This window comes from Erithacus rubecula (assembly GCF_903797595.1).
Source record: "Erithacus rubecula genome assembly, chromosome: 9".
NCBI lineage: Eukaryota > Metazoa > Chordata > Aves > Passeriformes > Muscicapidae > Erithacus > Erithacus rubecula.
The window spans coordinates 21307361-21322306 of NC_136660.1; the positions used below are offsets into that span (position 1 = coordinate 21307361).

The 14946-nt window shown below is 51.9% G+C and overlaps 1 protein-coding gene across 3 annotated transcripts in view; it reads left to right on the forward strand.

The window, feature by feature from the left end:
• The first annotated feature begins 485 nt into the window (after window positions 1–485).
• Window positions 486–14946, forward strand: part of HPSE2 (heparanase 2 (inactive)) — a 109786-nt gene continuing 95325 nt past the window's right edge. For all 3 annotated transcript variants that reach the window (XM_079313139.1, XM_079313138.1, XM_079313137.1), the window contains exons 1-2: window positions 486–3740; window positions 4734–4891. In XM_079313139.1, coding sequence (XP_079169265.1) covers window positions 3481–3740; window positions 4734–4891 — 418 coding nt within the window. In that variant the 5' untranslated portion in view covers window positions 486–3480. The remainder of the gene's footprint in view (window positions 3741–4733; window positions 4892–14946) is intronic.

Sequence of the window (14946 nt, forward strand, 5' to 3'; positions counted from 1 at the left end):
CATTGGCTAGAGCAGAAGAGATGATATGACATGCTTTAAATAGTTTATAGGGAGCTGGAGAATTGTTGTTTATTTGGTGATGTTGGGAAAATATTTAATGTGCTTTGGTTAAGCTCTTTATAGAAATGCTTCTCCTCCCCCAGTTTTATTTTCCAATGACTGTTTTGAAGATTAAAACCAGCAAGTTTAGAGTAGATGGAAAACGGAGAAACCTATTTCGAAACTGACAAAACCGCGAGTAAATCTTTATAGATACTTTTTATGTGAGTCAGGCTTTCTAAAGTAATTATCGTAATATAAGAAAGGATCATCGCTTCGCCGCCCCTGCGGACGGCGAGCCAGGGTCGCAGCTGCTGTAAATTGAGATAGCTGCTATCTGGTGTGCGTGGCTGGGGAGGGGGTGGCTGTGCCCCCTTTGCGGCTTCCCGAGGATCCCCGAGCTGCCCGAGCAGCGGCGGCTCCCGGGACTCCCCGCGCCTCCGCTGCTGCCCCAGCGCTCGCAGATAACCAACTGTTAGCGTTTAAAGGTTTTCTGTAGCAAGCAGACAAATTATTGAAAAGCAGACCAACAAACCAAAAAGCCCAAATCACTTTATTTTGAGATTTAACTTGCCGCTGCTGGAGTCAGACCAAAGCGGGGTGCAATTGCATTTCCGAGGGCGCAGGATTGGGGCAAGCTCCCGGTGTTGGTTTGGAAAGCTCAGATAGGTAAATGAATATTTCCTTTAGCGTCATCTTCTCAGATTTGGAAGGTGACTCCGGCATCTGGGTGGTTTTTTGCCTCTTTCCCTGCTGTTTAATGTTGTTGGTGATATCTCCGCAGATAAGTGACTTCAGTGCATCCGGAATTTGCGTTCAAAGCAGAGACTAATTGTGGGGGACGTTTCAGAATAAACACATTTCTCTTCCGAAGTAATGTGTTTGTAAGGAAAAAAAGATATAAAAAGGAGGTTAAAGCGGATAATTTGTTTAGTTTTTGTTTGTGCTTTTTTTCCTCTTTTACTACAGAGCACACTGGAGTTTCGTTAGAAAATAGAACCATCCTTGGAGGGAGGCACGATACAAAATTTCGGCCTGCAACTACAACAAACACCGCTGAAGCCTTGCTCACAACTTCTGAAAGCATGGAAAAAATTATTAAAAATTAACGAAATCATTTTAAAACTCGTGTTCCTCATTTGGAGATTACCCAAAAAACTGTGCAGCTTCTGAAGCGGAGGCTTTAGGTCCTGGGTCAGTTTTAAGTGCTATTGCAAACCTCAGGAGAAGTGTTTGCAGCAGAACACAAATTTCCAGGCTTAAATTGCCTTCTTCCTGTGCCGGAATGCCAGGGCTTTGCACAGCTGAAATTGCACAGCTCTTTTCCCTGGATCCTCTTACTTATTCCAGCGCTCCGAGCCCGCTGCCCGGGCACCCTTTTGCTGCTCTGGGTCAGCCTGCGCTGCACTGCGCCCGGCAGCTTCTTCCCAGGCACGGCTTGAGCCCTGCTCCCATCTCCGCTTTGGCGGGATGGTTTCACGACAAATCCTAGTTAGCGTATTCCCTGCCCACCCCTAGCAGAGCCAGAGGTGTGTTTCATCCTTCCCCACGCGTTACCTCTGCGGCTCCGGGCCGCCTGAGTGACCGGGATTGACAGAGGTGGGTGTCCCTCTTGTCTTGAAGCGTTTCAAGGGCAGAGAGACGGGGAGTGGAGATTTCCACCGGAGACAGCGCTATCCGCGGGCTACACCGGGGCCCAGGCCCGAGCTTTCCCTCTGTGCGGAGCGCGCCCAGCGCACCGAGCTCCGGGGCTTGCCGCCGGGGCACCGGGGCCACTCTCGCCGCCCCTCGAGCCCTGACCGGGGCCGCAAGTAGCTCCGCACGGACACCGGGAGAAGCTGGAGGGGGTTCCCAAGGGCGGGGAGCCCCTGCCGGGACAGCGGGCTGCCCGTGCGCTCGGAGCGCCTCTGATCCGGCTTCCCCGAGGGCGGCCGGCGGCTCCCCGGCGCTCGGGCCGCTCTTGCGGCGGGATCCGTGCCTCGATGCCCAAGCCGCGCTGTGCCCGCAGCCCCGGCACGCCCCGTCCGCGGCGCCGAGGGTGTCCGCAGGTGGGTGCCGGCTCCCCCGCCGCGCCGGGCCCCTCACCAGCAGATGGAGCTGCGGCCGCCCCATCCCCGGGGCTGCGGGGCCCCGACGGACCGCACCTGGCCCGGCTCAGCCCTCCCGCCGGCAGCGGCACCGGGGCCCTGCGTCCCGCATCGCCTGGGCTACGCGGGGACTGGGGCGGGCCACGGCGGCCGAGGGCCCAGGTACGACCGCGTTAAGTGTCCCGGAGGTCGCAGATTGCTTGAGAGAGTTCGGGGCTTGCCCAGGAAGCCGCTGCTGGGGGAGAGAATGTCCGATTCGGGTGGACATTCCTTGGGGCTCCCGGGATTATCGGCAGCCGCCACCGATCCCCGGCCCGGTGCCATGACCTTGTGCCCAGAGCTGACAACCACAGCCGCCTGCACTTCTGTGTGCCGAGCCCGGTCCGTCCCGGAGGCAGCGACGGAGGGCTGGCACGGGGGTCGTCGTCGGTGCTATCAAACCCTGCTGTCCTTTCCATCCGCTATGCGGACGTTTCCACACCAGGCACTGCTGCTGCCGCCCCTCTTCTTTCCCGCCGCTGGTACGATACCGATGGGCCTGGAGGCAGGCGGGGAAGGGCGACCGGCGGCTCCATTCCCCGTGCCCCAGTTCCCCGCAGTACCGACGGCCTTCGTGCGAGGACCGGCCGAGCCCCAGCTCCGGGCAGGGGGCACGGAGCGCGCAGCGCAGGGCTGCGGGGTGCAGGCTGCCCCCAGCCCCGCTGCGCCCGTCGGGTCCTGCGGAGCCTCCAGCGCCCAGCCCCGAGGGCCTCGCCCAGCGCCGCGGGTGCCGGCGCAGTTTGGAGCTAAATCTTCCCTCAGGTAGTGTTTGGGGTTTTTCCCGGGGTGATTGCCCCCCCTTCCCTGCCCCTTTACTCAGCCAAATTCCCCAACCTCGCTGCCTTACCGTGTCTGTCGTTCCTGCAGCCGACGCCCATCTCGGGCCGTGCTGGCCGCCCCCCCCCACTCCGTTCCCCGTCCCGAGCTCGGTGTCTCGGTGTCCCGACTCCATCCCGGTTTTGCTTGGTGTGGGAGCCGAAAACGTCCGCCGGAGCCGGTGCAAAGCGAAACCTCGGTGCTTGAGGGGCTGCGGCACGGCGGCGGGCCCCGAGCCGAGGGGGTTAAACCAGGAGCCTCCCCTTACCTTCAAAAAGTTAAAAATGTCTGGAGCCTGCATCTCTTAAAGGGGCGGTGCTGGCTGCAAGGAGTCTTGGCACCGGCTGCGAGAAAGGCTGGTCAGGGGCGTGAGTTCCCCTCCACCAACACCAAAACATTGCAAAAAAAGGCAGAGCGCCCCACACTTTAGATAAGGACAATTAGCCACCAGCGAGCCCCTGCAGACAGCGAGTTAATTAGGGGTTTCCTGCTCTCCGGCATGCCCTGTCCCAGCTCCTGCCCCCCAGGGCTCTTAGCCCTGATGGCACCTGGGCTGGCCCTCATAGCCACCTTCTCGCTGCCCTCCCAGGCTGGGGACAGGAGAGCACTGCCGGTGGAGAAACCTCCAGGTGTGAAGGGAAGAACTCTCATTCTCCTTGATGTCAACACCAAGAGCCCTGTCAGGATAATCAGTGAGAATTTCCTCTCCCTGCAGCTGGACCCCTCCATCATTCATGATGGCTGGCTCGATTTCTTAAGGTAAGGCAGGAGCCCCCCGGCGCCCTCCCCACGCCGCCCGCGGGGCGCCCCGGCGGCCCCGCCGCCCAGCCCTGCCGGGCTCCGCGCTGCTGGCGGCGCTTGTTGTGACGGAGGGAGCGAGGCCATGGTTTCCATTAAGATGCACATGTTTGCAATGGAGAAAGCATTTCGGAGACTTATCAGTTATGACTGCAAAAATGTCGTGCTCCCCTCGCTCCAGCAACCGCTCCTCTGCTAAAAGCACAACACGGGGCCGAGGCAGCACAGGGGGAAAAAAAATTAAAATCAAACGAAAAACAGCAGCAGGAACGGGGCCGCCTGCCGAGCCGAGCCTTCCCCGGGTCCCGATGGGCAGAGCGCGGGTGTTGGCCAGGTCTTTTGAGCCCTCCGCTCCCCGGACTTGCAGCCCTGCGCGGGGGGCAGAGCCGGGCTGCCGCTGCGCTGGGTTCCACCGGCGGTGCGGAGCGGCCGCGGCCTGGAGGCGCTGGGACGGCCAGAAAGGCTTCTCCCTGCTGGGTAAGTCGGGGAGGAAGAGCGGGTCTCCCCCGCACGCCCGCTCCGAGCGTCCTTTCGGCAGCCGGGGAAGGAGCAGGGCGAGGATGCGGGAAGGCGCGAGAGAAGCGGAGCTGGGACGGCTCCCGCTTTTCTCCCTTCCCCGGCGGCTCGGCCCTCGGCACGGTCCGTGGCGCTGAGCGCCTCTGCCTCCTGGACGCCGCTGCACTTGTCCGGAGGACGCCGGCAGGACGGGGGGAGCCGGGCCCGCCGGCCCCCGGGCCAGCTCGGGCGGGCGGGGCGCTCCCCGCTCCAGGGCCGCGCTGCTCGGCCCGCGCAGAGCCCGCAGCCGCTGGTACCGCGTCGCACCGCCCCGGGCGGGGCAACGGGGCCCGCAGGACAACGGCGGCTCCTCGAGCCCCCTGGTCCCCGGTCGCTGGCGGTCCTGGGGAAGCGAGGGCCCGGCCCGCGGCTTCCTCAGCCCTCTCTCTCTCTCCCCAGCTCCCGGCGGCTGGTGACCCTGGCGCGGGGCCTGGCCCCCGCCTTCCTGCGCTTCGCGGGCAAGAGGACGGACTTTCTTCAGTTCCACAACGTGAAGAATCCGGCCAAGAGCCGCGGCGGGCCCGGCCCCGACTACTACCTCAAGAACTACGAGGACGGTGAGCCCCGGGGCCGGGGCGGGGGGCGGGCGCTGCAGCGGGGGGCTGCGGGAGCCGGGCGGTCCCGCTCCGCCTGCCCCGCTCTCCCCGCGCCCGGGCGCGCTGCCGCCGGGCACCGGGCAGGCGAGAATTCCCGTACTCTTTCTTTCCCGGTGGAAGGGAGCCGAGGAGCTCGGCGGAGCTTGCTTCCCTCCTTGCCGGTGCATTCGGCGGGTGTCGGCCCCCGGGAACAAAAGACCAGCACGGGAACGGGACTTTTCGTATTCCCCCTCCCCGCTGCGTCCTCTGTCTCCCTTTGCCCCCGAGCGGCTTTGCCGCGGCTCCAGGCAGGAGCCAGGCATCGGAGCCCCGGGATAGCCGTGCACGCCTCGTCCCGCGCTTCTCCTGCGGCTCTCGAGCCCTGCTTTTCCCCACGGACCTCGCCGCCGTGCGCGTTTCTGCGCCCGCCGCAGCCCCTTGGGCTCCCCGCTGCCCCTCCGCACTTGGTGACGTTCGGGGCTGCTCACCCTCCGCACCACTCGGCCACCCGAGCTCTTTCCAAAGGCACCGCCTGGCCCTTGCCTTTCCCCTGCTCCCCTCTTCGCCGTCTGTCCTTCTCCCCATCGGAGCTCAGTACACAAAGGGCTTTCACCTTTCGTGGCCTGTAATTCACACAAAGAAACCGTGTAGAAAATTTAGGGCCATATTTCCATCCTAAAGCATTTATTTTAAGAAGAAGAATACCATATATCCACATGCAAGAATTTATTGATTTTTCTCTCTTTCTTAGTTTGTTTCTTTTATTTAAAGAAACAAACTTTTTTTTGTTTGTTTGTTTCCTACTCAACGACTTCCAAAAATTAGTTTAAGATTTTTCCATAAGTAATTTTGAAGGCCAATTAATGCCAGACAGATCCCACTGGGCAGGTCTGTGCAGCAGAGGAAATTTTGCAGAGATCTAGACAGCAGCAGTCCTGAATGGAAAAAGCAGATGCATTTGCCAGTTTTCTGATGGCTCTCACTCCCGCTGTTTCCCTACATAACATCTCTGAGATGAATGTCCTTCTATTCCCACACGCAGGCAGGTGGGTAAGTTTTTGTGCTCCATCTTTCACTTGGTCTCCTAGCTGGGGCAATCTCGATGTTATTCCTTGTTGTTTTTTTTTCTTGTAACAAATCTCAGTCGAAGGGTTTGTTGTAAGCTTTGCCTGCTGAGATGCACGTCAGGAAAAAATGCTGACCAAACTTGCTGCACACACCTTGTACAGTAGAAATTAAGTGTTGTGCATAAAATTGTGGATGGGGCTCATACAAAACATTTGTAAGAATAAATTTTCCCACCTTCTATATTTCAACAATTTGCAGGAGAGAACTTACTTATTAAACGTTTTCAGAACAGTTTTCATGTTCAGGAAGGAGTAAAATATTTTTGGGTTGTTGTGGGGGTTTGTTTTTTTTTCACTTTTCCTCATGGCAATAAAATTGAAATGTAGCAGCCTTCAAAATGAAGCTTTTCATAGAAGTTGTAACCACAGGTCTTAACTTTTCATCACTTAAATATGGAACAGGACCATTGTGAATGTGGGTGAAGGAAGGGGAAGACACATGTGGTGTGTATCAAGCATTGGTGTAAATCAGAAAGGTGTGGTAAAAGGGATTTCCTGCCTGGAAGCAAAGCTCTCGTATTTGTTCTTAAGATCTGTGTGCAAACTCCAGGGTCAGGGAGTTTCACCCTATTTGGTTAAGGGCTAGGGTTGCTAGTGGCCTTTTGTGTTGAGTCTGCACTGAGTGCTTCACTAGAGGGATCTAGTTCTCCAAAATGAAATCCTGATGCCACCACAGCTCTTTGCCCTGCTGTCCTGGCTATGTGCAGCAACCTTCTCCTTTTGGAGCACTGCTCCTATTTTTGTACCCTCATCTGTGGCTCACCCAAGACCTGCTTGGGATCAGGACATGCAGTTTGCTCTTGCTGCTGAGGACTCACAGCCTCAACAGACAGCACAGAAAACCGATGGCAATCAGCACCTGAGCATGGGGGAAGCCAACAAACATCCTGCTAGGTACCTTCCTTCTCCCCAAACTGTCTGAGGTCATTGGGGTTGTTTTCCATGTCCATGGGCTTTCATATGTCCAGTACCTATTTTCTGAAATTTCTTATAATGGCATTGGAGTGGGGAAGATGTTGGGGAGCTTGAATCGTTTAAAAGGTCAGAAAACATTTAACAGAGAAATCAGTGAATTTTAAAGTCTTATGCAGCACCCTAGTGATTTTTAGTGACCTGACAAGTGACTGTCACTTTTTGCCACTTCTGCTTGTGGGTGCACACAGACTCCAGGCTTATGCCCACAGAGTCTGGGTTCTCTTTGCTGTCCCCATGGGTGTTCCTGTGCTTTATGTTCCTCTAAGCTGCAGCAACTCACAGAGTGCAGGACTGAGAAGTGAAGGGCACATGTGCAAGATTGCTCAGGGAACTGCAGTTACAAGTGAGTGACTGTGAGTGGTGTTCACATCACAGGCAGCTGCACCCCACTGTGTGCTCACAGGCCATGCTGGTATGGCCCTCCCAGGCATTCAGATGGGGCCAATAACAGCAACAGGGCTGCTTTGCATCCTTCATGGATCCTCTGACAGTGCCTGCTAAAGTTGGAATGAATCTCTGTACAGGGATCTTCAATCCCCCTCTGCCAGCCTGTGCTCTTCAGACCAGGTATTCCTCGCTGTTCCCTTTGATGTTTTTTCATGTCTCTGTGATGCTCTGCCTTCCTGACTATCAGACCTCCTCAGAGATTCACCTTACTCTTCCCCTGTACTCGAAATTGTATTTGATTCCCTTTTAAATGGTCCAAACAAGGCACACCACCCCCTTCTGAATATTGCTTTTACCTAGGCCTTTGAGTTTACCAACCCATTTTTTTCTCACTTCCTTCTTTAACAGAGTGTGTGGGTACTCTCTGAGCATGGTAATAGTTACTTTTAACCTATATCTAAAATGTACTTAGTTTTTGTGAAATAAGGTGTCTCCTTTAAGTTTCAGGGTAACTCATTTCTTGTTCAGATTTTTCCTGGAAACACAGACCTGGAAGTATTGTGTGTTACCAGTGGTGTATGATATCTTTCCTTTGTATGTGTGGACAGCTTCACCCCAGTCTAAACTATTCAGTTTGGGAAGCAAAGATAACAAAGTGTTGCATGCTCTGTGGTTACTGCCTGTGATGCCCATGAAGAGGGTGCATGTGGCAATTTGTTTCAGTACTGCATATAAAACTGGCACAGCAATTTCATCACTTGCTGGTGGATTTGTCAGTACCTGACAGGGCAACTCATAAAAGTGGATGCCTATGATAGATGTTCGTGGTGAGCTACAGGGTGTGCAGTCCCTGTTGATGGCAGCATGGCTATAGGTACCTCCTGGACTTTGCTAAATATTAGGTCATCTAACGTGTTATATTAACACCCCACCTATGTGACACACCAGGTGACTTCCATCCCATGCAGTCCCTCCTTTGGATGGTCAGTCTGGAGTCCAGCCTATTTGGATAAGGAACTGGCCAGCCTGATGTTTGCTAGAAACAGAAACCCAGTTTAATGTATGTCAGGCTCTGTGGTACCAGGAGGTGGGGCTGTGCCAGAGACTTTTTGACATTTTATGATCAAGAAGTGTAACATTTTTAGCCTGAGACTTTTCCCTCCCTTAAATGGTGTTTCTCTGTATGTGCCTTGCAGAGCTACTTTTTTCTTCCCCAGCTGTGCTCAGTGTTGTGTTCTGTTATCTGGAGATGTGTTTCTCTGCTGCTGTAGGCACATGTCTGATTCCTGGGCAGGTACCAAGATGTAAGGGTTCATGCTCAGTCTGTGTAGTAGGCCTGCTTCTCCTTTTGCTGTTGGGTTTCCTATCAAGCAATCTGTTCAGCCTGTCCTTTCAGCTGCCTTATGTGTGCCAAGGACCAGTTGGGTCTGAGGAATGACACAACAAGAAACACTTTTCTCCAGGAAAACAGGCTTGAGCAGTTTTTCTTTGAAGCAGAAGCATGGGTTGTTGCCAGTACAAAACCTTCTGAAGTTGGGTTTGCTAAAACCTGACTTGCATGTTGTCCTGGAGCTTGGTGTTGAGGTGTTATGTGTGTGTGGAGTCCTAGTCTTGTTGCAGCAGGAGATGCTGCAGATGCTGTCTCAGTGCCTGAACTTAGAGCCCATTTTGGAAGCTCCTTGCTGGTTCTCCAGTATGAGTTTGGTGGCTCATGTGGAGCCTCCTCATCTGCAGGGTGATCCTCAGCTGCCTCTCACCTCAGAACCACAAAGCCAACTTTGGACAACCTGTGGTGGCACAGACATTGCTATAGCTTCCCCCTGTGTGAATGTGCTTCTCCCTCCTGTACCCCAGCCTTTTGTAGACTTTTGTAGCCTTTTTATAGCTGAGGAGAGACCAAAGAACACTTTGTGTGGCCCTGTGTGGGCCATGGGATGGAGAGGGGAAGGTGTCTGTATTTGCATGCTGTAGTAAATTGCTGGTAAGTTGCTTCCTTCTATTTTATCTTTCTTTTTTTTTTTTTTTTTTTTTTTTTTTTTTTTTTTTTTTAAGGGAATACCAGACATCTGGAAAAATGGCCAATTACAACAACAAAAATTTATAAAGGCATGTTTCTTAAGCCTTCCATACTAGTCAGGGAATTTTGCAGTACAGTGTGGGAAACATCATGCTGTGTAGTACAGGTTTTCTGTATATTCTTTCAGTGTTGGATCCATTCCTTCAGCTGTCCTCAGGTACCCAACACAGCATTTAAGCCTCAGATTTTGTCTGGCAGTGGGAACGTATTTCCACCCTTGCTCAGTCTGTACTGCACAAGTGTCTTCTAGGATGCCATGCTGTTAGAACATGTGCCAAGGCATTCAGTGGAAAGGAAGATAATAAACTGTTAAATGACCTGAGGATTCATTTATGTGATTACACAGGGGCTGAAGCTGGCCACAGCTAGGGCTGCTGTTCCCACTCTTCTGCCCCTTCTGGCATATTCCTGCCCTCTTTTGTACCTGGAGCCTGAGTTTGCATGGTGAGTCAGTTCAGGGATCTCAGCTGACCAAAACTTGATGGTGGAGAGATGTGATTGCATTTCAGCTTGTTCAGCTGCCAAATCCATTAATGCCTTGTGACCAGGCAGAGGTGTGGAGGACAGTGCTGGCAAAGGAAATCCTGTATTGAAGGCAGATGGGACTGAAGCAGTCTCAGTCTTGGTCAGATTAAATCTTTCAAATCTATGTCCTGAAGGCAGGAAATCTCACCTCGTGTTTTTCTGCCATCAAAAGGGTTGGTTGGTCCCCATGCTTTCTTTATGATCTGTGCACTGCTCTTCTGCTGCTTCCCTTGTGCTGGCTCTGGAACATTTCTGATCCTCTGCTAAGCCAGCAGAAAATTATTTCAAGTAAAAAAAAAAAACAAACAAAAAAGCAAAAAAACCCCAACCCCAAAAAACAAAACCAAGAAAGACCCACCCCATCTTTACTGTGAACTTATGAGGATGATCATGGGGTATGAGGATACCTGAGCCAGAGAAAGGAATGAAGAAGTTGTTGCCATGTGTCTGGGAGTGTCCCTTTGGCTCTGCCAGCTCATAAAACTGCAGTGAATATTTCTGAATGGAGAACCATCCTGTTGTACTGGTAAAAACAAACAAACGAATTTTCCTTTATTCAAGGAATCATCTTCTGTTTCTGGTCACCCAGGGCCCCTTTTCTGTCTGCTTTGTGTCCCTCGACAGTTTAGACATCTGTCCTTTCAGAGCTTGAAGAGGAAATAGTTGTTTTTTTCACCCTCCAAGTGTTTCAAACACAGCCCCTTAAGGAGGGCTGTAGCATTTCAGGCACAGCAAGAACTCAATCCCCAGGATGGGAAGATCCTCTGATGTCCTTTGGACTTCTGGGATTTGCCAGACATGCTCTGGCAGGGAGCCTCCTGCTCCCTACTTCCCAGGTACCACGACTGCAGGGAAGGAGCTACAACCTGCTCTGCCTCTATAAGGAGTCCCAGGGCTTAGCTGCTTCCTTAGAAATTAAAAATAAAATAAAAAGGTTGTAGAAATCACATTACACAAGGTAAGGGAGATACAGCCTGGGCAGAGATACTTTCAAAGATTACCTGTTTATTTCTACTTTTTCTTTTTAAATTAAAAACTGTTCTGCTATAATAATGCATGAAAAGTGCTTTAATAAGTGCAGGAAATGGTGCAATCAAGCAGTTAACTTCTGATTTGTTAGCTATTTGCTAGTGTATTAATGAGATAAAAAGATTTCTATGATTAAATATTTGTTTATAATAAGCATCCTAAATTCTATTTTAAAATTACATATTTTTCTTAGTTTCACACTTCTTTCCATGCTACATCTACTTTGTATGAATTAGAAGTGATTCATGCAAAATTATATGCACGGGGAAAGGCATGACTTTCTACACAACTATCCATTCTAAATTAGCAGTTGACATTCAGGGAAAATGTTCTGAATACATTATGGATTGGTGTCTGAATACTTTTAGGTAAGTAAAAAGTGAATCTAATGTTAGGGATATTAGAAAATAATTGGAAACACTTACTGAGAGCATTCTTATGCTATAAGTAAACTAGGTGCTGACATACCAATCAGTATAAAGAATATATATGTGAAGAGTAGGATGATGGAAGTGATCAAAGTCCTATCTTTCAGTCATAGAGATTTTTCATCTTGGAAAAAATGACACAGATTATGACAAATGCTATAAGCTCGGTGTCACACAGAGAAGACAATTTGGGAATGATTATTTCCTTGTTTTCATGACACAAGAAATAGGGAGCATCCAGTGGAATTATCACATATAAAATGAGAAAAATATGACTTTTTTTAATGTGGTGGGAAATAACTTGTGGGACTCATTGTCAGGGAATTTTTCCCAGCTAAAATAAAGGAATGATACTAATGTGTCAAAAATTTGCCCATTAAAGACAAGCACGATGAAGATGCAGTTTGTGTCTTGAGAAATCTTCTGTCTTTCTAAATAAAAGTTGTGCTCCCGATTTCACAATCACTGGGTATTTTATAATAATTCCAGCAGACAAATGTTTTTGAAAGCACTTTAAATTTGTTGATTTTTAAAAAGTAGATCTTTTACAAGTGCAAATCGTAAAACTTTTGCCTGTTCACTCATTAAACATCTATTTAATTTTGGTACTAACATAATTTCCTAATATTCCATTTTTTAGAAAAAGTGTTCAGGTTTTGTTAGAATAAAATTGAGGGGATTTTCCCTTTTGAATTCACTTTTCAAGAGTGGAAATCTGAAGCAAAGAGTCCCCTGAGGAGGATGGCCAGGCTCAGTTGTTCTGCTGCTGTGGCAGTGGTGACTCTTTTGCTGGAGCAGTGATTGCTGTGGGCAGTGCTCACTTTCACACACAGACAGATGAGTCACTTTTCCTCTTTACCCTTCTGTCACACATCCCTCTGCCCTATCCACACAAAGCTGGGACTGTGCCTCCCTCCTCCCATCTTCCAGGTGCTCTGCTGCAGTAGTCTGTGTCTGCTCCACGACTCCAGCAACTGGAATGGAATTGCCTGTGGGCAGATGGTGGCATGAGCCATGGGCTGGTCACTTGCACAGGGGCCGCTCTGACACTGCAAATCCTCGGCTAGAGCAGCTCACGGTGTGCGAGGGAAAGCCAGCCCTGGCTGGGTGCTGGCTGGGTGCTGGGTGCCGTCCTCGAGGTCTCACAGCCTGCAGCTTCTCTGCCCCTCGGGGCAGGTGACTCACGGAACGGGACCGGCAGAGCTCAGCTAGTCCTGGGATGCCCGGGAAAGCATGGCTGCGGTTGTGCCGCTCCTGAAGGGTGTTTCCTAACTTGTTCTTCAACATCTCCTTGCTAGTTTCAGTGACTTCCTTGGAATCGTGCGAGAAATGGCAGGAGCTGTCCCGGGGCGGGACAGGGATGTGTGCGGGCAGTGGGACACAGAGCAGCCTCCGCAAGCAGCGTGCTCCGCCCGGCCCGCGGCCTGCTGAGGGGAGAGCAGCGGCGGGTCTCGGCCGGGCCCGGGGCTGTCCGGGCGGGCCCGCGGTCGGTCGTGCCGCAGCCGCAGCTCAGCTGGCCGCCACACGGGTGTGCTCCCGCCATTCCGCTCGCTGCTGCCGGCCCGGTCCGCGCTGCCGCCGCCGCCGCGGGCCCCGCGCCGGTCACTGCCCGCCGGGCCCGGCCGTGCGGCCCGGGGCAGCCTGAGCTGGCCAGGGTACTGACCCGGCCCGCGGGCACGGCTCCGGCCCGCTGGCTTTGCAAAGCGTGCGGCATTCTCTGGGGCTCTCACATCTGGAGTTCTTCTTTCGCACTCCTGGCAGGAACTGCTCGGTCCCATGTTCTGCTGAGCGGTTTATCGCCTTAATTTATTTATTTATTTATTTATTTATTTATTCGGTCCCATGTTCTGCTGAGCGGTTTATCGCCTTTATTTATTTATTTATTTATTTATTTATTTATTTATTTATTTATTTTTAAGCGAGGCTCAGGAAGGCAGTGAATGCGCTTCTCCTGCCCTGCCCAGAGCCTCCGGGGTACTGTCCTCCTTCTCGGCTTCCTTGCATCTGTCTTTTTTCTGTCTCTTCCTTTTAGGATTTGAAAGCTGTTCTGTGTCCCTCGGGTTGCTCTTGCTGAGAGTTCCCCTAGGCCCTCAGAAGCTGTGATCTGCCACCCCTCTTCCCTCATGCTGCTGGCTCAGCAGAGTGGTGCAGGGGTGCCTTGGGCTCCTTCCCTGCACAGCCTGGTGGAGTATGAAGGACCATGCACTGAGTTCCCTGGTGAGCTCCATATCCCAGGCAACTGTTCACACTTTAAGCTGGAGTTACAGTGACTGTGGGGTCCACTTCCATCTTTAGTTCTTGGGCAAGTTTCTTGGGTCTCTCACCAATCAGAGAAGACAGGGCCATGCATGTCTTGCCTCTGTCATAGTGTCTGCAGTGGCAGCTCTCAGAACCCCATGAATATAACTCAGAGAGTGCTCTGGCTTCTGTGCCCTGCATGCCTTACCCACACTCTTCCAGAGATTTATCTGTGTGGGACTTGACATCCTTGTGGTAATCCCTGTCACAGCAGCTTTATCAGAGCACTGCTCCTGCTCTTCATTCCAAGGCCTGCCCTCTGTGCCCAGGCCTTGCTGACAGTGCATGCAGAGCCATCCCTGTGGTCCCCAAAGTTGTCACATAGACCCCTGCCTTTGTTCCCTGCACCCTCCAAGATGCTGGCCGTTGACTCTGGTCATGGCCTGTGGTTCCCTCACATGGGTCCACATTTACCCTGATTTGGGTTTTAGAAGTCATCCATTCCTTCTAGGAAACAAACTTGTTTTGACTCAGCCTGGACACTCTTACAACAGTTTGAAGAGAATTGCAGACAGCATACTGATCATCTAGTTTCAAACCTGTCTGCCTCTCAGTCTTCTCCTTCTTCAGGGCCTCATTGATGTGTTTGGCTTAATTTTGCCTTGGGGGTAGGGGGTGTACAACTCTTGCCTTCAGTTCTGCAGGAAGGGAAATCCATCACCCAGAGAGTTAATGGGCTCTAGGTGACTCCAGCAGCCCATGGCAGCAATAGCTTATCTCATGTGGGACAGATGTAAGGTTGTGTTTCTCAATCTTCAGTTCTCCAAATATTTCACACAGCAGAGGTTCAGGATTTCATCATTCCTTAGTTGGGCAAAGGTTGTATAGGCCCATGTTTTACTCAGTGCCTACCTAAGAGAATGTGCACTAAAGCACAAAGTTGAGGGGTCTGTGCTCATTTGCTGCAGAGGAACATTAGTACTTCTTCTTGCTCCATCTCACTGATGCCCTTGTGCTGGATATAGAAATATTGAACCTTATTTTCATGGTATCTGGATGCTGTCCAGTATCCATTCCTGAGTATGCTAGCTATGGGTGGAGGAGACAACTCACGTGGCTAACTACAGACCATGGGTACTTTAATGACATTGCTGTTCTGAGCAGTCTGTTTTAGACTGGCTTTAGAGAAGCTGTACTAATCCCAAATTATGCAGAGAAGAGGTAGAACACAGCCTGGGCAGGAAACTGTAG